The sequence below is a fragment of the Primulina tabacum genome, chromosome 18 (genome assembly GCF_025594145.1).
Source record: "Primulina tabacum isolate GXHZ01 chromosome 18, ASM2559414v2, whole genome shotgun sequence".
Lineage (NCBI taxonomy): Eukaryota > Viridiplantae > Streptophyta > Magnoliopsida > Lamiales > Gesneriaceae > Primulina > Primulina tabacum.
Window position 1 is genome coordinate 29,028,757 of NC_134567.1, and position 21,207 is coordinate 29,049,963.

A 21,207-nucleotide genomic window follows, 5' to 3' on the forward strand; every position below is an offset into this window, starting at 1 on the left:
TGAGTTTATTCGAGATTAATTATGTTATATAAACAAACGTAATATATATTAAAAAAATTGTATTAAATAATGTTGGTATACCATTTATATCATAATATAAAAATTAAAATTTATTTTTATAAATATTTTTTAGATCAAAAGTTATAATTATTTAAATTAAAAATTCAAAAATCCTGCTATTCATGTATCTGAAATCACAACATAAACGTTAGAATAAAAGACATATCTATTTAGGGGTGTTCATCGGTCGGTTCGATTTTAATTTATCTAATTTCGGTTATGTTTTTCGGTTTTCGGTTTTTGAATTATGTAATCCGAAACCGATCAATTGTAATTCGGTTCGGTTTCGGTTTGGTAATATAATGGACCGATTTATACGGTTCGGTTTAATTAATAATATATCATAAAGTGAAAAAACATAAATTTTTTCAAACATTTAATTTAGATGCTTATAATAAAGTCCGAGCAATGGTTTTTCTCTCTTTTCGACTCTCTTCCTTGCAGCTTCCTAGCCTTCATGGCAGCTGCTTCCTCTTCAGATACAGCTTGAGGCTTTTCAGCTGCCCTTTTTCTCTTAATAATAGCCTGATGAACTCTCGGTACTCCCAATCTGTTATTCACACATAATTAAAAAAAGGTTAGTACAGAGACATTGTTTGTTTAAGTAAAATGGCAATACAACCAAGGGAAAATATACACAAACTCAGTTATGAACTAACACCGACATATATTCAAAATTCAAATCATAGCAATAAAGTAAAAAAATATGAAGGAAAAAAGATACTAACGGTGTTAAATCCTTCAATTTGTGCACCCACACGTACAAATCGGTTGAAACTCAAATTCCATTAAGTAAATAGACAAATTACAAAAATAGTAACTGATAATTGAATTTGTTTTCCCATCGGCCCTCACTCTCTCGTTCCTGAGCTATTAATAAAAATGGGTTAAGAAACTTCATCCCAAGTTCGAAACTACATGCCCACCGAAAAAAAACACCTAAACTACAAATCTTGACATACACACAGGAGGGCTCAAACCCAGAACATACAACCAACACACACAAGAAAGATCATCCACTTCACCATCCAAAAAAAAAGAAACATAAAAATTCGAGAAATCGTAAAAAGTACCTGAAAACTGAAAATCAACGAACAACGAACAACACAGTCAAGACTCAAGAGAAGAGGAAGAAAGCGCTGATTTTCTGTGAGGGAGAAAGCACTCCTTTTGTGCTAGGGCCGGCTAAGTTTTTTAAATGTTAGATATGGAAATAAATTATATTATAAATAATAAAAGTTTTGGGCTAAAATCTATAAAAGCTGGAAACACTAGGGACTAAATAATAATATAACATAAAATGCGGCCGGTTCGGTTATTTCGGTTTTCAATACATAAAAACCGAAACCGAACCGGAAAACCGAATATTTCAAAAAATAAATCCAAAACCGAACCGAAAAACCGAAAAACCGATCCAAAAAAACCGAATTACAAAATTCGGTCGGTTTTTTCGGTTATATCCGAATAATGAACACCCCTATATCTATTGGAAATTTTAATAAAAATTTAAAGGCTGAATAAAAAATCGTGTCTCATGAATGTGAGAGTATCTTTTGGCTCTCCACATTCTTGAGTTAATTGAAGAGTTTTGACTCTTCATATTCTTGAGTTAATGAGAAGATTAATTGAGTTAATTAATATTCCATGACTTTTGGTGTGCATTTTGGGACTTATAAATAGTGGGTTCATTTCCTCATTTCAAGTATATGAAAATCTATTCTCTTTCAAGTATTCTCTTGCATTTCATATTGTTAGCTTTTCATTTGGCCTCCGTTAAATCTCGGTGATAAAGTAAAGATACGTTTTCAGTTCGTCATAGTAGTGTCTTGTGCTAAGTCACTGCTGGTTGTTCCGTTGTATCCTGGGAAACAGACGTCCAAGACGATCCTCGAAGCACATACAGGAGGGGACGAATCTGTTTTAAGGACACTGTACTTCGTACAGGCCTCGGTTTGGTTTACTTCATTTATATCGTTTATCTACTGTTTTCTCTTACTATATTGCTCGCTGATTTTATTGACAAAAATATTTCTGTACTGTCCCATTTGATATATTGTGCAACAAACTTAAAACAGATTTACTCATTACGTGATTAAAGTTCAGATATGGCTACTGAAATCAGCGTGCAACGGGAAAATGGTCATATTGTCCCTACTGTGCCTACTCAAGTTGTCCCACGTGCTGCTGCGGTTACTGTCCCAGCCAGCCATGGTGAAATGCCTGAGAAGTTCACTGGTGTCGACTTCAAGAGGTGGCAGCAGAAAATGTTGTTTTACTTGACAACACTGAACCTGGCTAGATTCCTATTCGAGGATGCTCCTAACCTGAAAGAGGGTGATGGAGATGTTGAATCCGTCAGTGCACTGGAGGCTTGGAATCATTCTGATTTCCTATGCCGAAGTTATGTGCTGAATGGATTGGCAGACTCGCTGTACAATGTGTACTGCGAAAAGAAGACAGCCAAAGAGCTATGGGAATCCCTTGACAGAAAGTACAAAACCGAGGATGTCGGGGCCAATAAGTTTCTTGTAGGCCGCTTTCTGGATTTTAAAATGGTGAATTCTAAGCCGGTTATCAGTTAAGTTTAAGAAATCCAAGTGATTCTTCACGAGATTCACGCTGAGGGGATGACGTTGAGCAAATCTTTCCAAGTGGCTGCTATAGTTGAGAAGCAAACCACTAGGCTGTATATGGGTTTTCAAAAGGAAAATAAATTCAGATGGAACCATAGATAAATATAAAGCCAGATTGGTAATTAAAGGTTACCATCAACATGAAGGGCTTGATTATTTTGACACATATTCTTCTGTATTGAGAATAACCTCTATTCATGTGATACTTGCGATTGCCGCCTTGCGAAATCTTGAAATACACCAAATGGACGTAAAGACAGCCTTTCTAAATGGAGATTTAGAACAGAAATTTACATGGAACAACCTGAGGGATTTTCTGCGACTGGGCAAGAAGATAAGGTTTGTAAACTGGTGAAGTCTCTGTATGGCTTAAAACAAGCACCAAAACAATGGCACGAAAAATTTGATAAGACCATGTTGGAAAGTGGATTTAAATTCAGTAATTGTGACAAATGTGTATACATAAAAAACACTGAAAATGGATATGTCATTTTATGTCTTTATGTAGATGACATACTTATAATTGGTAGTAATGATAAGATGATCAAATCCACCAAGAAATTATTGGACTCAAGATTTGACATGAAAGATTTGGGCTTAGCCGATCTAATCCTTGGAATTAAAATCCATAGAACATCAGAAGAGCTAGTCCTAAGTCAGTCACATTATGTTGACAAAATACTTGAGAAATTCAATAACTGATGACTCTGCATTGGCTAGAACCCCGATAGATACCAGTCAACACCTATCAAAGAATAGAGGTGAAAGTATGTCTCAATTAGAATACTCTCGAGTCATTGGAAGTCTGATGTACTTAATGAGTTGTACAAGACCAGACATAGCTTATGCAGTGATCAAATTGAGTAGATTCACGAGTAATCCAGGAGTTGAACACTGGAAAGCAATTATCAGATTGCTAAGATACTTAAGGTACACTCGTGATCATAGGCTGCACTATAGCAGATATCCTGCTGTTATTGAGGGATACAACGATGCAAATTGGATATCTGATATGAAAGACTCAAAATCTACAAGTAGATTTGTATTCACTTTAGGAGGTGCAGCAATTGCGTGGAAATCTTCTAAACAAACTGTAGTAGCCAGATCCACAATGGAATATGAGTTTATAGCTCTTGACAAGTGTGCTGAAGAGGCTGAATGGCTGCGTCACTTCTTAGAAGATGTTCCAAGATGGGAAAAACCAGTGCCGGCTATATGCATACATTGTGATAGCCAATCTGCGATTGGAAGGGCGCAAAATAAAATGTATAATGGTAAGTCTAGGCATATACATCGTAGACATAATACCATTAGACAACTACTCTCAACTGGAGTTATCTCTGTTGACTATGTAAAGTCAAATGATAATATAGCGGATCCGCTGATCAAGGGGTTAAACAGAGAGTTAGTTATGAAATCGTCAAGAGGAATGAGGCTCAAGCCTATAGTATAAATTTGTGCGAAGGAAAACCCAACCTATGCTGACTGGAGATCCCAAGAACTATGTTCAATGGGACAACCTAATCGCACTGATTTGGTATATCACTGTGGGTGTTATTCCTAGTCCATTCCTATTATAAAACATTGAATGTTGAGGATAAGCTTACGGCTTTTAATGATTCTGATAAGAAGAAATATAGAATCACCTATGTGAGAGAGAAGTGGGGCCGCTTCGAAGGAATTGCAGGGCTCAATTCTAGACCCTCTTGCAGAACCAGACGTGTGTTCATGGCCAAAACGAACACAATCATGAGAACTGAATAGTACCAGGGAGAGTCTTGTGTGAAGTATATCTTAATTTACATAAACGGCAGAACAGTTCAAGGGCTTCATGTCTACTAGTCAGCTAGTAAAGCAAATATATTTCATGAGGGAAGGTTCAAAGGGTAACACATACCTATCCTATGCAGGATTCAACTGTAGAACTTTGTCACCAAGATTTGTATCAATTTTCATTCATGTGGGGGGATTGTTGGAAATTTTAATAAAAATTTAAAGGTTGAATAAAAAAATTGTGTCTCATGAATGTGGGAGTGTTTTTTGGCTCTCCACATATTTGAGTTAATTGAAGAGTTTTGACTATTCATATTCTTGAGTTAATGTGAAGATTAATTGAGTTAATTAATCTTCCATGACTCTTGGTGTGCATTTTGAGGCTTATAAATAGTGGGTTCATTTCTTCATTTCAAGTACATGAAAATCTTTTCTCTTTCAAGTATTCTCTTGCATTTCTTATTGTTAGCTTTTCATTTGGTCTCCATTAAATCTCGGTGATAAAGTAAAGGTACGTTTTCAGTTCGCTATAGTAGTGTCTCGTGCTAAACCACTGCTGGTTGTTCCGTTGTATCTTGGGAAACAGACGTCCAAGACGATCCTCGAAGCACATACAGGAGGGGACAAATCTGTTTTAAGGAAACTGTACTTCGTACATGCCTCGGTTTGGTTTACTTCATTTATATCGTTTCTCTACTGTTTTTTCTTCACTATATTGCTCGCTGGTTTTATTGACAAAAACCTTTCTGTACTGTCCCATTTGATATATTGTGCAACAATATCTTCTCCAACACTCGAATCATACATCGGACATTGGCGATATAGCAAAGTATGTGCGCAGAGAATGCAATATGTTGACTATCATTTACCTCCAACAAATCTTATGCATATAGATGCGGACAAGATACATCATCTGCCGTAGCCCATGAGTCTTTATGCGTGATATCCCCGGACCGGAGATGGGTCCGACCCACTCTCGGTAGCCCAAAAAGAGAGAGCTCATAAAGGTATTCGGAAAGCCTCGGAAGGTCATCTTCGTGACAGAGGCCATCAGGAGATCACCTCATTCACATGAAGCTGGTGGAAGGTCATCCGAGAGGTCATCCAGACCGACCTCCCATATTCACAATCTCGTCGATCAGTGGGATGGCCGACATCCACCGCCGAACTCCCATGCCGACCTTCAAGAGCGAAGCCGAGCCGACCTCCAAGAGGGTGCTTTCACGTCGAATGGGAATGCTTTGGCCGACCTCCCACGTCGAGCTCCCAATAAAATGAGATCCTTCGCGGGCTCATGCCTCTAAGAGCTCTTACCTAGATATTAACGGATAGCCCACAGAAATCAAGCCCAACAAGATCTAAACCAAATCTTGTACAAAATCTAACCAAATCTTGCACAAGATTCTGAGGATCTAAATCTACCAAATCAGGACTCTATCATCATCCTATAAATACCAGGTTTCGTTCATTGTTTATGGATTCATATATTCACATTCTCTCAGCACACACATTATTCTCTCAGTTTTCTGTTCTCTGACTTGAGCGTCGGAGGGGCTACGCCAGAACAATCTTCCGGCCCCCTTTTAACACTCCTATTTGATCTTCCAGATTTCGAAGGTCCGATCCGAGCTCCCCAAGTGAAGATCCGACCTCTCAGCTACCTTTCAAAGGACTGATCCGAGCTCTCCAAACGAATATTCGACCTCCCAGCTATCATCCCGGCTTTTCAGCAACATCAATTCGCATATGTGAGGTTCACATCCTAGAGGGTTAAGTGGAGGATCATGCCTGAAATCAATGTACTAGCTCGTCCTACATGTAGCATTTGTCACATTGTCCCATTTACACAGGTCGGCCGACTCATAGCTGACTTGTTCGACCAATTGGCGATCACCGATTCGGATGGTCTACACCGGCTCGTGTGCCCACTCCTTGTCTTAGATGAATTGAGGTTCGAGCTCCATATGCCAACCCATAGGACCTCCTCGCCTGGATCGGACTCCCTGTTAGATGAGTAGAGGTTGACACCTAACGATTGGGCTGTTAAGGCTCGTCAAATGAAGGCCCATTAGTTGGACCAAAGCCATTAGTTACCCGATAATTGCACAATTTTTTAAAGTAGATTATTGCTAAAAATAACTTCAAACAACTAGAATAACTGATTTAACGGGCCAAAATAAATATGTAACCAAAAAATTCCTCAAAAATATTAAAGAATTGTAACCACTAATACTATTTTAAGTTTGTCAAAAACTTGTGTGAGACGGTCTCACGGGTCGTATTTTGTGAGACGGATCTCTTATTTGGGTCATCCATGAAAAAGTATTATTTTTTATGTTAAGAGTATTACTTTTTATTGTGAATATTGGTAGGATTGACCCGTCTCACAGATAAAAATTCGTGAGACCGTCTCACAAGATACCTATTCTTTAAGTTTAGTAAAAATCAAAAAAATCAAATTATTATCCTAAATTGGTTGATGTTTTTTGTTTTTGTTTACCCCAATTAAAGTATGGATGAAAAGTAAAAATATATTGATCAGAAAAAAAAAAAACAAATTTACAATTGTTACTAACATTATCATTCATAGATAAATAAAAAAAATGCCGATTTCTTCAGACATGATAATTATATTAGTGAATAATCAAAATAATCAAAAGAACTCCTCCAGTCTCCATATGAGTATTAGAAATCGACTAAAATTTTATATCCCATAAAACATAGTGTAAGGGTAATCTTAGTAATTAATACGACGACAGCACGACAATAATTTTTTTTTTTTAGTTGCTAACAGTACACCCCAAGAAACACATTGGTACTGGTAAATCTTTGTGTTTTGAATACATTATCTTAATTATTATTTTTCAAATTAAATTTTTTGAATGCAACACATGGCATAGTATTGTTTCTACTCGTATAAACAATTAATGGTGAACTAATTGATCAACTCCTATTGGTATTCCAATATTTCTAAAATAAATCGGGAAACGAACAGATTCTTGTCTCCTGTAAATGCAGTGTGTGCTGCAGCCCCATTGCAGTGCTCTGAAGTATATAATAATTTGATGCTTACACGACAGGGGATTTTGCCTTTGAACCCACTTTCAGATTTTTCAAGAATGGGACGCCGAAACTGTTCATAGAATTCAGAAGCTCTTGAGCCCGAGATTCCATGTTTGCAAACTTGTAAAGATGCACGGCGGCACTTGAAATAAACCTGTCTGGTTTCTCAGAACAGCACTCTCTTTCAAAGAAGATGATTCCGTCTTCCACATTCCCGAATTCCACATAACCTCGAAGCAGTATCCTTTTGCACTCAAGTTCGGGATGTAACCCGGCATGAAAAAGATTTTGATATATTCTTTCAGCTTCCCCCATTAACCCTGATTTAGCGAAAGCCCAGAGTAAGAGGTTGAAATGAGCACAAGATGGGTAAATTCCTTCATTCTGCATGGACATAATAACTTGTTCTGCTTCTGAATATTTCAATCCCTCGGTGTATGCTCGAATAAGAGCAAGGTAGGTCCGTGAATCAGGTGAAATGCCATTAGTCTTCATGCTTTGGAAAAGCTGTTCTGCTTCATGATGGAGTCCTTTGGCAGCATTTACATTGATAATTATGTTGTAGCACATCTGGAAGCCCAAATAAATTATCATCGCTTATGGCACAGCATTCATGCATGACAAATGTCTCACTCGCTTAACATATGCCTACTTTTTCAGATAGCATAATTTGTATAAATTTGTAAATATCAGTAGCAACATATATCAAGCTGTCTCCATGTACCCACCTGCCCAGGTTTTATTCCTTCCTCCAGCATTTTACTGAATAAAGCCGACGCTTCCACAACTTTGCCTGCAAAATTGCGGTTCAAACTGGAATATATAAATGCACAATGAAGCATATATATAACCGAGAGCTCATATTAGAAAAACAATGGGTATTCGTTTGAAAGAGTGTTGCTTTAACTCATTTCACTTTTCTGCTTACCTCCTTATTTGATTGGTGAGAATTAATTGTATATATATATATTGGACTTGGCCAATTTGTTTGCATATCAAAGCCCAACCCAAAATTCATCCTTGTAATCCGAAACCCCTTATAAAGCACACTCCAATCATCCATAGATTGACATTAGACAAAAAATCTGCACATCAGTTCAAGGTAAATAAAATGCATAATATTGGAGAGCCAATGTTGTACCAGCTTTGCCATAATGACAAATCAAATTGGTATACGTCTTCTCATCCAACGGTATGCCTGTGTTTTGAGCCATGTTAAACATTTCCACTACTTTATCCAGGTTTCGGAATCGTCCATACACACTGCATCAACAAAATTCGCTCATAAAATTCACAACTATACAATCTATTCACAATTGAAAGAAAATTTGGATGGAGCTACTAGAATCAATGTTTAATTTCTTGCCTGATCATTGTGTTATATGTCTGGATTGATGGAGAAATGTTCAAGGAAAGCATCCGCTCATAAATGCTGACAGCAAAACGTAATTTACCTGCCCCACTAATATGTCAATATGTTTCCTTAGATGTTAAGTCAACTGATTTTATAGCCATAAGATTAATGTCTGAACCAATTTTACCTGCTTCTAACATGGCCTTGATAAAAGTGTTGTAGGCCACTGTGTCAAGCTCCAAATGGTCACGAAAGCTATTATGAATGACGTCCTCAGCATGCGTATGCTTACCTGTGAATAATCATGAAAAATGTTCATGTAATACATCAAATGTAATAGTCAGAAATCAATTTTCACTTAATCCAACACTTGAGCCATAGATGTTTAACTGAGAAACATGAGACATACTAGACAGTAGGAGAAATTTGAGGAACTTCTACAATTCACCTTATAAGGCATCCAAGCTTAATTTCATAATAACCACGAGATAATAATCATGGCTTTGAGGTTGGCAAAATGACTTGCGTCATAATAATGGGGTGAGTTCAGTGAGGTGTTCAATTAATAAAGTATTTGATTTCTTCCCTGGTGTGAATTTGTCGGAATCTAATCACTGGTAGGTAAAAGGCTAAAAAAATTGGTTACAATATAGAAAAACATAAATACAGAAACTTGCATAACTCAAAAATTAGAAAGAGTAGATTTTCGAGGTGGATCCATCATCATCGACCTAATGAAGAACCTGAAACCTCCCCATGGCACGAGGCCTTTTGTTCAGCTATTGTTTCTGCATTAGCTAAAGGTGGTGGAAAAGGATAATGTAAAACCTAAAATTTTTCAATTTTAAATGATCCAAAATCAAGACTAAACCTGAAATGAACATTTCTTACAGTTATTTGTCAACGCTTTCACGAGTATGCTGATTGAAACTGGGTCCAAATTGTGTCCTTTCTCAGTTTGTTCTTTGTAAAAGAAGTATGCTTCCTCCTCTCTATTACAAGTGATATAGGCATTGATCAATGAATTATATATGGTTTCCTTTTCAGTCGTACCAGAACCTGACACTGCTGAATAGACTTCCTGAGCTTTTCTAAGCTTTTTTTGCTTTCCATAAAGGCTAATCATAGATCCTACCGCGGTAACCTCTAATCCGCAACCAAGTTTTGTCATTAGCTCATAAAGATATTCGGCCTTCAACAAGTCACCTGCAATAGATATTCAACTCAATCCTTATGATATCCAAGATGAAGATATTGTCGAAAAGTTAGACCAGAATATGAAAAATTATCAAATCAAAGAATATAAGGAAATCCTTGCCTTCTCTAGAAAATTTGCTAATAACATGGTTGCCAGCCGACTCCCCAATTTTGGTTTTAAGCAACAATTTGAGAATTTCGTTCATTCGTGTGCGATCTTGAGTTTCCAAACAAAGCATTACAAGTAGCTCGATGGCCATAGCACCAGATTGATCCGCAGGCTCAAAAAAATGATCAATTTCTTCCAATTTGCTAAGTTGTTCATTGGTTGCCATAACAAATGTCTGGAAAAAAGTGGAATCTTCAAGTGTTTTAGTTAGTTTCAACTCTGCTGTCAACTGTTCCACTTCTCTTAGCATGCCCCCCTTGCAGTAAACCTTCATGACTGTCTTGAAAAGCTCCTCATTGAATTGAATTTTCCCTTTCCTTATCTGAGCAACCAAGTCTTTTGCCTTCTCAGCTAATCCAAGTCTCATATAAAAATTGAGCATATCGTCACAAGAAGTGGCATCAGGGGGTCCAGTCTTCAATAGAGACTGATATGCAACTTCTGCAGATGCAAGATCACCTTTGAGGATGTAGCATTGCAACAGTACGATATATGAAAATCTTGTGTATGAGATGTTTTTAGTTCTCATCTGTTCCATTACATCTATAGCTTTCTCAAAATTTCCAAACCTGAGATGGACTTGTGCCATTGTTGCAAAAGTCCTTCCATCACTAAGCTGGCTAGATCTATCTATTTCTTCAAAAGTTTTTTGAGCCTCCTCGTACAGCCCCAATTTACCATATATACGAATCATTAAACCAAATATGACTTCATCTGCAATAATGCCATACTTTTCCATTTCAGTGAAAAGTGAACAGGCTTTCCTATAATCTCCATATCTGTAATACATTGCCAGTAGCGAAGCACATGTGAAATTGCTGGGAATTATTCCTTTGGATCTCATGTCTTCATAAAGATGAAATACTTCATCTTTGTCACCACATTTGGAACTCAAAGTAATCAAAAGGCTATAGGTTGACTCTTCCGGAACAAAACCCAATTTCTTCATCTCTTTAAAAGCCTCAAAAGTTTCATTGGATATATTCTGCTTCGCAAGGGAGCTAATGACCACTGTGTAAGTAAATTGATTTGGGGGCACCCTTTTGTCCTTCATCTGCCTCCAGACAAATAATACATCACTGTGACGTGATTTCTTCTGGAGAGATGATAGCATGAAATTGAAAACAGCAGTTGAAAGCATTATCCCTCTTTCTTGAACGGCAGAATAAAAAGAGAGCATAGTCTTGTGGCGACCCCATCTGGCATATGAACACAACATTGTCCCACAAGCAACCTCATCAGGTTCACACCCTGCTTCAAGCATTTCCAAGAAAGTCTGTTCAGCAAGCTGAATTTTCCCGACTTGTCCATATGCACGCAGAACAAGAGTGTAGACTATAACACTAGGCCGGTAGCTCAACTGTCAGGGCATAATCTAACATTACACCAAATTAATAGCAGAATCATTCAAGAAAGATCATTTTTAAGTAAAAAAGACTGTCCAGCAAGGAATCCTAGAAACAAGGGCAGCCCTATTGCCATGAAATCAGCATCGGAGCCACATGTCTCTTAAAAAAAAAAGTGTAGCAAATGAACATAAATGTCTGTGTTTGACATGTAGCAGTCCTTTTGTTCCTTACAAATTACCAAAATCCAATAGTCTTATGTCCATATAAAGTATAAAGGCAGAAATTTACTTGAGAACAAAATAAATGAAGAAGGGGGCAACAAGGAATAAATAGCATCCTACTTTGCTCCTCCCCAGCTCTTCAATGCATGAAATAAAAACACTGTTTCCCAGTCAATAACATACAATGACTTTTGCATCAGATGTACTTACACTACAAATTAGAATAATTATTTTACTAATGCAGTGTTGATTCAGTCGGACACACTACCCGTGCTTCGAAACAAAAAAATATATATAGAAAAGAAACAAAGAGAAAGCAACCTGCAATTTCATCCAACCAAAAAAATCTCTGACTTGGCGCCAGCTCTTCTGTTCCTTCAACACCACGCACATCTCCCTGAAACTAAGCTTCGCAACAAACGACCCCATCACCTCCCTCATATCATACGCCCCTTCAGACATCTGCGAGAGACTCCTAACGCACTTAATCGCCGCCACCACATGGCGGCCGTAAAGATGTCCATCCCTATCGTCCTCCAGATACTGCACCATTTGCTCGGGGGTGCGTTTAATCCACCTAGGTGTCTGGACGCGTGAGCCCTGGTTCCTCCTCAGTACGCTGAGATATTGCGCCTTGGCCTTGATAATACGCCGTGCATTGTCGTCGGGAAGTGGGTTCTTGGGGTTTTTCCACTTGGGTTTTGGCTTGTTGAGGTTATTGGAATAGGGATTGCCATCGCTGAGGGTCCATGGGTCAGGTTTGAGGCAGCAGAGAAATTTGGGTTTGGATGCAGATTTGCCGAGGGGTTTGTTTGGGAGTTTTTTATGTGTATATAATATGAAATTTGGGGATGGACAAAGGAAAGGAGACCTTAGAGCTGGGACTTCCATTTTTCACCACACCATGGTGAGCTTCTGGTTGAGAATTTTAATGGAGGCGCACAGCGCCTGGTTTTTAAAATTAAATTAAATTAAAAAAAATACAGAAGTGTAGAAGGTAAACGATTGAATTGACGACATATAGGATTTGATGTGGGTAGACCTGGTCACGGCCGATTCAGGTTCGGTTCGAACCCGTCGTGTTAGGTTCGGGACGGAAAATTCCGGCCTTTAACTTTAACCGGGTTGTAAGCCCTGCAGTCGATTCCATTACGGGTCAATCAGTATTTTTAAAAAAATAAAAAAATATTATTTGTTAATAGACATTTATAAAATAAAAAATGTATAGTTTTAAAAAAATGATTCCAAATATATATTTATAACTATATAAGTTGTCTACGTATCTTTTTTTATCCAGAGGAATCAAAGCTCACGTAGTTCGCTTACATTGACATACTTACCTAGTGGAATCAAAGCTCATACTATGAAATTGATGAAATTAGTGTTAACTGTTGTTTGTGATGTATCTTTGTTGAATTGAATAGTCATGCCTAATTGCCTAGTAATCTGTACTTCAGGCAAATTTACGAGTGATGCTGCTGGGAATGTTTAATGATCCACGAGTAGTTCTCATAAAGCTCGTTGATCGGCTTCATAACATGAGAACAATGTACTTATATTATGCTTCTTCTGTTTTTTCCTATATATCCGTCACAGATTATATCAGTAGGCATGTAGATAACAAATTCATACGTTATTACTACTTACGTTTGGTCAGTCTTTTTTCACTCTATAGTTTCACGTTCTCTGTTTCGGCGGAAGGACTCATATTAGCCTTTCAACTGTTTTCTTGAAATAAGATATTCGTCACTCGGCGTGGTTATGGTTTTTCGCATATATGCTCTTCCTCCAACCAAAGCTCAAGCTGTTGCACAGGAGACATTAGCTAGCTATTTGGTGCTCACTTGCTTCCAGATTAGGTTTGTGGGCTCTAAAAGCTGAACTCGAAGACCTTTGCTTCGCTGTCCTTCAGGTTTATTGCTAATTATTATTTTTTTAATGTGTTTTTTATAAAATTAGAAAAACATGACATCAAACATCGCCCATTTGTACTTGCCTAAACGTGCAGCTCCCGCACTGTAATACAATTTCCTGAATGTGGAAAACCTGGAGACTGGGAAGAGGAAAATACAAGCACGAAGGTAACAGTCTTGAATGCATCTTGATGTGAACCTAGAGCGGCATGCATTGATTTCTATCTTTTGATGAATATGCATACTTGTGTTGAACATCCAGTCATCTGAATGTTAGACATCTTACCTATGTGTTTAGATGTGATTATCAGTGAATATATGTACTGCACTTTCTGGCTTTTTCCTAATAGTTAGTTACAAGGTATCCAGCCACCAATTATTCTGTGTAGATGTTGGCGTAATTTTGGTCCCTGTATGCTTGAGATAGTCTTTGTTTTTGTCCTCGTGCATAATTTCAATCGCTCTATATAGATCTTCTTATTCTTTTTTTGTTCTTAATCTGCAGGTTCTTTTGCAAGCTCATGTTCTACCATTTGATCTCATCCTGGATAGGAAGAAACGTGTGCATTTTTTGAAAATTCAAGCAACCTACAAGGATACACCTAAAAAACCTAAGGTTGTGAAGGATGCTGGTACTGCTTTGGCATCTCTGGTTCTTTGTGAGGAAGCACTGGAGCGGAATTATTTATCTCGACATCGTAGGCTAACCATTCAAACATGATGCTATATAAACATAGTGATATTGTTGCTTTTTAAATAGCATGATTGTAACCCACATGTTAACTTCGTTATATACATAATGTTTGCAGATACGTTCCAGGAATGGAAGTAACTTTATCTGGACGCCTTACAAACTTGTATAACATCTACAGTAAGGTATGAATTTATTTCTTGGTCTCGAGTAAGCAATAATTTGAGGTACTGTCCGTAATATATTTGATATACTGATTATAAAATCTAATGCTGGGTTGGGACGTGGTGAAAAGAGTTGTCAAGTAAAATATTGTTCCTGCATTCAGGTTTTGGAACCCAACTGATGGTGAATTTGATGATTATGTCGTCAACCCAAAACCAAGTGGATACCAAGTCAAAATTCCATTATAGATTTTGCATCTAGCTTTGCGCTGATGTTTTGCGAGAATACATCTTGCGCTGTAATTTTGATTCCCCTCCTTAATGCGGTTCCCCATTCTTAGTCACTGAACACTTCAGTACAAGGGTCCAGACAGCTCTCCTTTGGAAATTCAAATTCGAACTCAGGTATACGACTACTTATATTTTTCACAAGAACTCTCAGAGGCAACTATTCAAATTTGTTGATGCCTGATGATGATTTCTTAATTTAGAAGATGCATGAATATGCTGAACATGGTCTTGCTGCACATTGGATTTATAAGGAGACTGAGATTTTATTGCCCTCCCGGAGCAGTGTAACTGATCCCAAAGTAGGTGCCTCGACAAATTTCTCGAAGGAAAGGGAAGATCTGGGTTCTCTTGAGGATGTTCCTTTCTAATAATACGGTGCACTTAAATTGGGACTTCCGGTTCTCAGAGTGGAAACATGTCAATTACTTGCTGCTGTTATTCTTAGGTATCTTGCTACTGATTTGTCAGCTTTGACCCATGTATTTAACTTCTCTTACTTGTGCATGAAACATTTATCTGTCCAGAGTTGATAATCACGGAAGAGCTTTTCTCGTTGCTTAAGTTTTGGACTAGCAGCTTTAGATATCATAGTCGAAAGAAGATCGTCGAAACTCACTCACTTTACTTAGACGAACCACTATTTTTTCTTCTTTTAAAAATTGTTGAAGTGAAGGAATCAAGAAATGTTTTCGAATAATGGGAGATGTAAACGTGTAATAGTTATTCAAATATTTTATGAATGAACCGTAGTTGAACGTTTTTATTTAGCTTCATCTAATTTATATAAGGTTTAAAAAAAACATATTTATGTTCGGGTCTCATCCGCAATTTCAGATATAGAAGGGGTTGCTGTTAAATTAAATTTATTTATGTTCGGGTCTTAGCGCAATTTCATATATAGAAGGGGTTAGCGCAATTTCTATTGCGATAAGACCCGAACATAAATTTACCCATTTTTATCAATAACCCCTTCTATAGAATAGAAATTGCGATAAGACCCGAACATAAATTTACCCATTTTTATCAATAACCCCCTTCTATAGAATAGAAATTGCGGCTAAGAGACCCGAACATAAATTTACCCATTTTTATGGGTTTCTATTGCATTCGCTTTCTGGCGGCCCTGTTAACCGAACCCACCCACGAAGGTGGTGCACCAGACTCAGCTACCTCGTTCAAGGCTTGAATCCCAAAGTCCGCACCGCATATACCCATAACGAACATATCAAAATCCACTGTTTCCCTGAGTCAAACCGCCAATCAGTCTCCGTGATTTCATTTGGATGCCCTAATTGTGAAGTTCCCCAATATTTTGAAGGAAACCCTAACCCTACCCCTTTTTTCTCATTACAATATTCAGATCGTTGAAACGCTGTCTTTTCCTCATACGTATGAAAATTGCTGTTTCCCTATGTTCATTGTGGGTGGCTTACCAATTTGAGTCGGTACAGTACTTTTGTTCTGTCGATCATAAAAGCAAAGCGTGTTTCTCTTTGGTACTATCCGTGATTCCTTTTAAATATTTCGTTGGAAGTGGTAATAAGGTGAAATAAATCTGTCTCGAGGAGTCGGTGCTAATTTTGTTGGTAAAATAGAAAGATGAGAGAGTTAACTGCGTAAATCGATCGGGCGTGTAGAGGGTGAGAGGGATAGATCTTTTTTTTGGTCTATAGGCTTGTTTATGTGCCTTTTTTTTACCTCGAGACTTATAGAATATTTTATATAGAGGAGAAGTAGAGAGATGGGTAGTTCAGAATCTGGGGAAGTGGCTCATGGCTGTGTGGGGAGTATAGTGTGGGTTCGAAGGCGCAATGGGTCTTGGTGGCCTGGAAAAATACTTGGTCAGGAAGAGCTGTCTTTGTCTCATATAACATCTCCGCGATCTGGAACACCTGTGAAGCTTCTTGGAAGGGAAGATGCTAGCGTGTGAGTTTACACATGATCTTTAAAATTTTCATTCCAGTGAAGACTTATGTGAAAATTTGTGGTGGTGTGCTTCTATGCATGTCATTTTAGTTGATGTGTTTGGTAATGGTTTGTGTTGATTGCCGCCTCTTTACTTTTCGTGATACCTATGGGGTAACATTTTTTGTGAATGATTTACTTTTTTGCTGCAGTGAGCTTGCTGCCTCTTTACTTTTCGCGATACCTACGGGGTAACATTTTTTGTGAATGGTTTACTTTTTTGCTGCAGTGAGCTCAAATACACAGTCTCATCAAAGGTAGAATTATTTGTCATTGATGTTACTCAGCTGCAACCTAGCTTTACAGCATGGCTTTAATTTCGCTAATGTCTTTGACTGATATGTCTTCAGTATCTATTTTGTATACTCATTACCATGAAAATTTTGGTCGTCCTAGCTCATTGGTAGATGTTAATGGAATACATTGTCATTTTTGCTTTGATGAAATATTTTAAATCTTATTAAGCACCTGCAGTAAGTGTTACGTAGGACAAAGTGCTACACATGAAGTGAAATTTAAAGCCTGTGGGACAAATTGCTATATATGTGAGAGCTTCGGGGCTTCTTCTTGAATTCTAGAGTCCCAGTGCTGGTGCTTTGATGCGTTAAGACTTAGGCCATTATAAGCACATCACGTTCTAATTGAGTGATGATTGTGAAGTCACTGTTTCACATCTGGGTGTGGATGGTTAAAAGTGGTTTATAATGTTGTCTCTACATTGTTTGTTGAGGCTTTAAATACAACTGAAAATAGTTTATAAATTCTCATTGATGCTATACAATTCTATAGAAAGAAATCCAAATACTCTCTCCAAAGTTCAAATGGTTAGTTTATGACCCATGTTGTCAAGGTCATCGGCATTCATGAACCACATGGACAAGCATTTGGGTCAAAAGTGATATTCAAAAGGGTTAAAAATGATTTAAACCGGACCACAGTTTCATGTGTCCAAATGTTCAAGTGCAGCAGTGAAGTTCCTGTTCCCCTGGAGTATCTCTATAAAATCTGTATGGTGAACTGAATATATAATTTGTTTGTTGAATGTAATTTGGCCGCTTATTCAATATAATGGAAGCAAATGTTTCTCCTTAATACAAGCTGTTTCACATGCATTGGTTTATGTGGCATTTGATTTCTTTGTTTTAATTTTATTATAGACCACAGTTCACAAGAGTAAATGCTTTCTCTGAAACTTTCAAGTCCTTCAGATAGTTGGGCAGTTTGACTTCAAAATGAATGTCATTTTTCTGTTGTTTTTCCCAATTTACTTTGTTTATGAATATTTTCGCTGTATGTACCACCAGGGACTGGTACAATTTGGAGAAGTCAAAACGCGTAAAGGCATTCCGATGTGGTGAGTTTAATGACTGTATAGAAAGGGCTGAAGCCTCTCAGGGTATGCCTCCAAAGAAAAGAGAGAAATATGCTCGCCGGGAAGATGCAATACTACATGCTCTTGAACTAGAGAGGCAATTATTGGAGAATAAATACGGGAAATTGGAACATTCTTCTAATCATAGGAGCAAATCGTCACCAGATGCTGCAATATCTTCAGAATATCTGGGAAATGAAAGCAGAAACAAAAATGAATCCAGATCAAGTCAAATATCTGATAGACTTGGTTTGTCTCCCGTTGAGAAGAATGCGGAGGTCTGTCTGTACGAAGTGATTGCTAGAGATGAAGGTCAATTGAGTGGAGATGATGATAGTGCCAGTGTGCTGCCTCGAACACGAGGATTACAGGACTTTGGTCTCCGCACTGCACCAATTAGTAAGCTTTCTACTTCAACAGCTTTAATTTTTTTTTATCAACTTCTTGTTTTGCTTTTTATCTTATTCTTTGGCTTTTTATTTGATGCCCTTAAATCTTAATTTAGAATGATAAACTATGTCCAGCACCAAAAGCTTAAAGGACAAAAGGAGAAAATTCATTTGAGGGGTTGACTGAGATTTTTCTAACCAAGAGACATGATAGGAGCCTCTCTCTTGTAATGCTAAATCACCTGTTTTTTGAATCTCACCCTAAAGATGATTCTGTTTCTATCTCTGTCAGGAGAGAAGCTGTCGGGATTTTCATTTCGTGCAAAGAGGAGCAGATGTGCTTACCTGTCGAATGCTTCGGGAGATTATTTGAATGACGGCCGATTGCAATCCTCGCTGGCAGAAATGCCAGTTTCCAGGCTTGAAGAAAAAAACTTCCCTTATTTGGATTTGGGTGAAGAGCGTATTTCTGGATCTACAGAGGATACAGAAACAGATTGCTCTGAGACAGATTCTATGGAATCAGATTCAGATGATGATTTGACTGCGCTTTCTGGTTAGCATGATGAATCCTTTCATGAAACTAGCACATTTTCCCATGTTAATGGAACAACTTATCCATGTTTTTTTAATGAAATGCACACCATGAGAAGGATGATTTATTTGCGAGATGATAATTGACTCGGCCATTGTTTTCAGAATTACTGTTCTATCCGATCTCTTAGTTGATTCTTGGCGGTTGCTGTTCCTATCGTCCATGGACGATTGATTTTACATATTCTTATGACTGGTAAAAAATAGTGTGGTTTCATAGCCTCATTTTTTGCATGGTTATACAGATGGTTATGCTTCTATAGAATTGCGACCTAAATATCCGAGAATTGAAGCCAATGAAGGGCATGAAAGCATAAACAGTGATGACCCTGATGAATTGACATTTCCAGATGACTTGTCCAATCCAAATGAATTTGCACCAACTAAATCAGGTGTATCCAAATGGCAGTTGAAAAGGAAAAGAAATAACCGTGGTCTTGGAAAGCGGTCAGTTGACAGAACTGATTCAGAGGTATTCAGACAATATACAAATGGAATAAGTTCCAATGGTGGTACCAAGGCTGATTCAAGCCAGAAAAGTTATAGGACCCATGCGGCAAAATATAGATCAACAGGTCTTAGTCGTTCTAATCATAATATCATAGATCCAGACGTGTTGACATCGAATCGTTACTCCGCAAAAAGAGGATTCTGGGAGGATAGTTGTGAGTACACGGACACTGTGTTTGCTGATAGGCATCAGTTTGGTGGTAGGATCATGTTGGTAGATGTGGATTTAGAAGTTCAGGCCAGCAACTACCGACGGGACGTTCCTATGATTTCAATACTTAGTATGCTAAATGGACATGCTATAATTGGTCATCTCATCCAAATTGAAGCGCTAGAGAGTGGTTCATCAGAAAACCTTCTTGCTACATCTGATAATATTTTACCCGAATTATTGGAGAGTCCTAGCAGGCTTCCCCCCGCATGGAGGACTGGTCCCAGGACAGCAAATTATCGTGTTCCACGCCCACATTTGTACTCATCAATTGAAAATGATTGTAAGCATCAAGGTCGATCGGTCTTTCAAGATAAAAAGCTTCCATTTGGCTCCAGTCAAGGTCAGAAAGCAAATGTGTCCATACCAATCTTTTCCAACAATTCTACTGAGAGGATGTTCTCCAAATTTTCACCAAAGAAAATTAGCCCATCTACTAGTCAGAAGATAAGAACATTGTCTTCTATCGCCTCGGAGCCGAAAAATCGTAATGATATGCGAAGTGGCTGCAGCAGTGACTACCGTGTGGATGGGCTGATAAAAACCGAATCTGTACCCACAGGTGTTGCTTGTATACCTGTTAGCCTGGTATTCAGTAGGCTAAACGAGGAGTTACTCGGGCGCCATCGGTAGCAACAGCTTCTTTGGCCTATCACGTTAATTGTTAGCTGCATGTACATTTTAGAATAGCAATAATAACGACAAAATCCAACATCCTAGCTCACCGAATCCCTGAACTTGTTGACTTCTGGCAAGAAAAATCCTTAGGTGGGCAGAATATCACGCGGGAGTGTTAAGATTTGAAGCCAGAACATGGACATGAAAAGAAGAGGATGGTGGGATCTATCTACAGCCTGCAGGAGATAGGAATACATATTGTAGATTTATTTATATGGTTGAATGAATGTACATTTTATTTTGACTCGTAAAGTTTTTCTCGTGACGATAATATGTTAATTACCTTATAAGTTGAAATCTTATTTTTGTTATTTCAAAACGAGATGGTGTTTCCCTCTGCATGCGAAGTATAGTATCATTAATATGTTTCTTGGTTATGTTCTGACAATCTATTTTGCTCATTCCTATAAAAATATCTTAATCTGGAAAATTTTGGTTAGAAAGTAGGATGCTTGCGGATAGATGAATTAAAATTGATTCTTGAGATAAAAAGAATGACATAAAATTTTTTATAATATTATCTCATGAGTCAGATGAATATTTTATTTGAATCAACTATGAAAAATTATCATTTTTTATATCAAAATATTATTTTTTATCAGAAATATAA

The 21,207-nt window shown here is 37.7% G+C and overlaps 3 protein-coding genes across 5 annotated transcripts; 2 read left to right on the forward strand and 1 right to left on the reverse strand.

Annotated features, from left to right (window-relative positions):
• The first annotated feature begins 3,510 nt into the window (after positions 1 to 3,510).
• Positions 3,511 to 4,146, forward strand: LOC142532461 (secreted RxLR effector protein 161-like). The gene has a single exon (XM_075638756.1). The coding sequence runs from the start codon at positions 3,511 to 3,513 to the stop codon at positions 4,144 to 4,146; it is 636 nt and encodes a 211-aa protein (XP_075494871.1).
• Positions 4,147 to 7,311: 3,165 nt separating this feature from the next.
• Positions 7,312 to 12,808, reverse strand: LOC142532549 (pentatricopeptide repeat-containing protein At5g27270). 2 transcript variants are annotated; one of them, XM_075638838.1, is made up of 8 exons: positions 12,141 to 12,808; positions 10,202 to 11,609; positions 9,775 to 10,089; positions 9,071 to 9,175; positions 8,896 to 8,983; positions 8,671 to 8,792; positions 8,258 to 8,322; positions 7,312 to 8,099 (listed from the first exon to the last, which is right to left on the reverse strand). In XM_075638838.1, exons 1-8 carry the CDS (start codon positions 12,708 to 12,710, stop codon positions 7,536 to 7,538), a joined length of 3,237 nt encoding a protein of 1,078 aa, XP_075494953.1. In that variant the 5' UTR covers positions 12,711 to 12,808; the 3' UTR covers positions 7,312 to 7,535. The 2 variants fall into 2 exon arrangements, with proteins under 2 accessions (XP_075494953.1, XP_075494954.1); XM_075638839.1 differs by having other exon boundaries at positions 10,202 to 11,624; positions 12,141 to 12,371.
• Positions 12,809 to 15,973: 3,165 nt separating this feature from the next.
• Positions 15,974 to 20,916, forward strand: LOC142532619 (uncharacterized). 2 transcript variants are annotated; one of them, XM_075638937.1, is made up of 5 exons: positions 16,659 to 16,804; positions 16,996 to 17,100; positions 18,148 to 18,614; positions 18,897 to 19,160; positions 19,444 to 20,916. In XM_075638937.1, the coding sequence occupies exons 2-5, from the start codon at positions 17,051 to 17,053 to the stop codon at positions 20,550 to 20,552; spliced, it is 1,890 nt and encodes a 629-aa protein (XP_075495052.1). In that variant the 5' UTR covers positions 16,659 to 16,804; positions 16,996 to 17,050; the 3' UTR covers positions 20,553 to 20,916. The 2 variants fall into 2 exon arrangements, with proteins under 2 accessions (XP_075495051.1, XP_075495052.1); XM_075638936.1 differs by lacking the exon at positions 16,996 to 17,100 and having other exon boundaries at positions 15,974 to 16,804.
• The last annotated feature ends 291 nt before the right edge of the window (positions 20,917 to 21,207 follow it).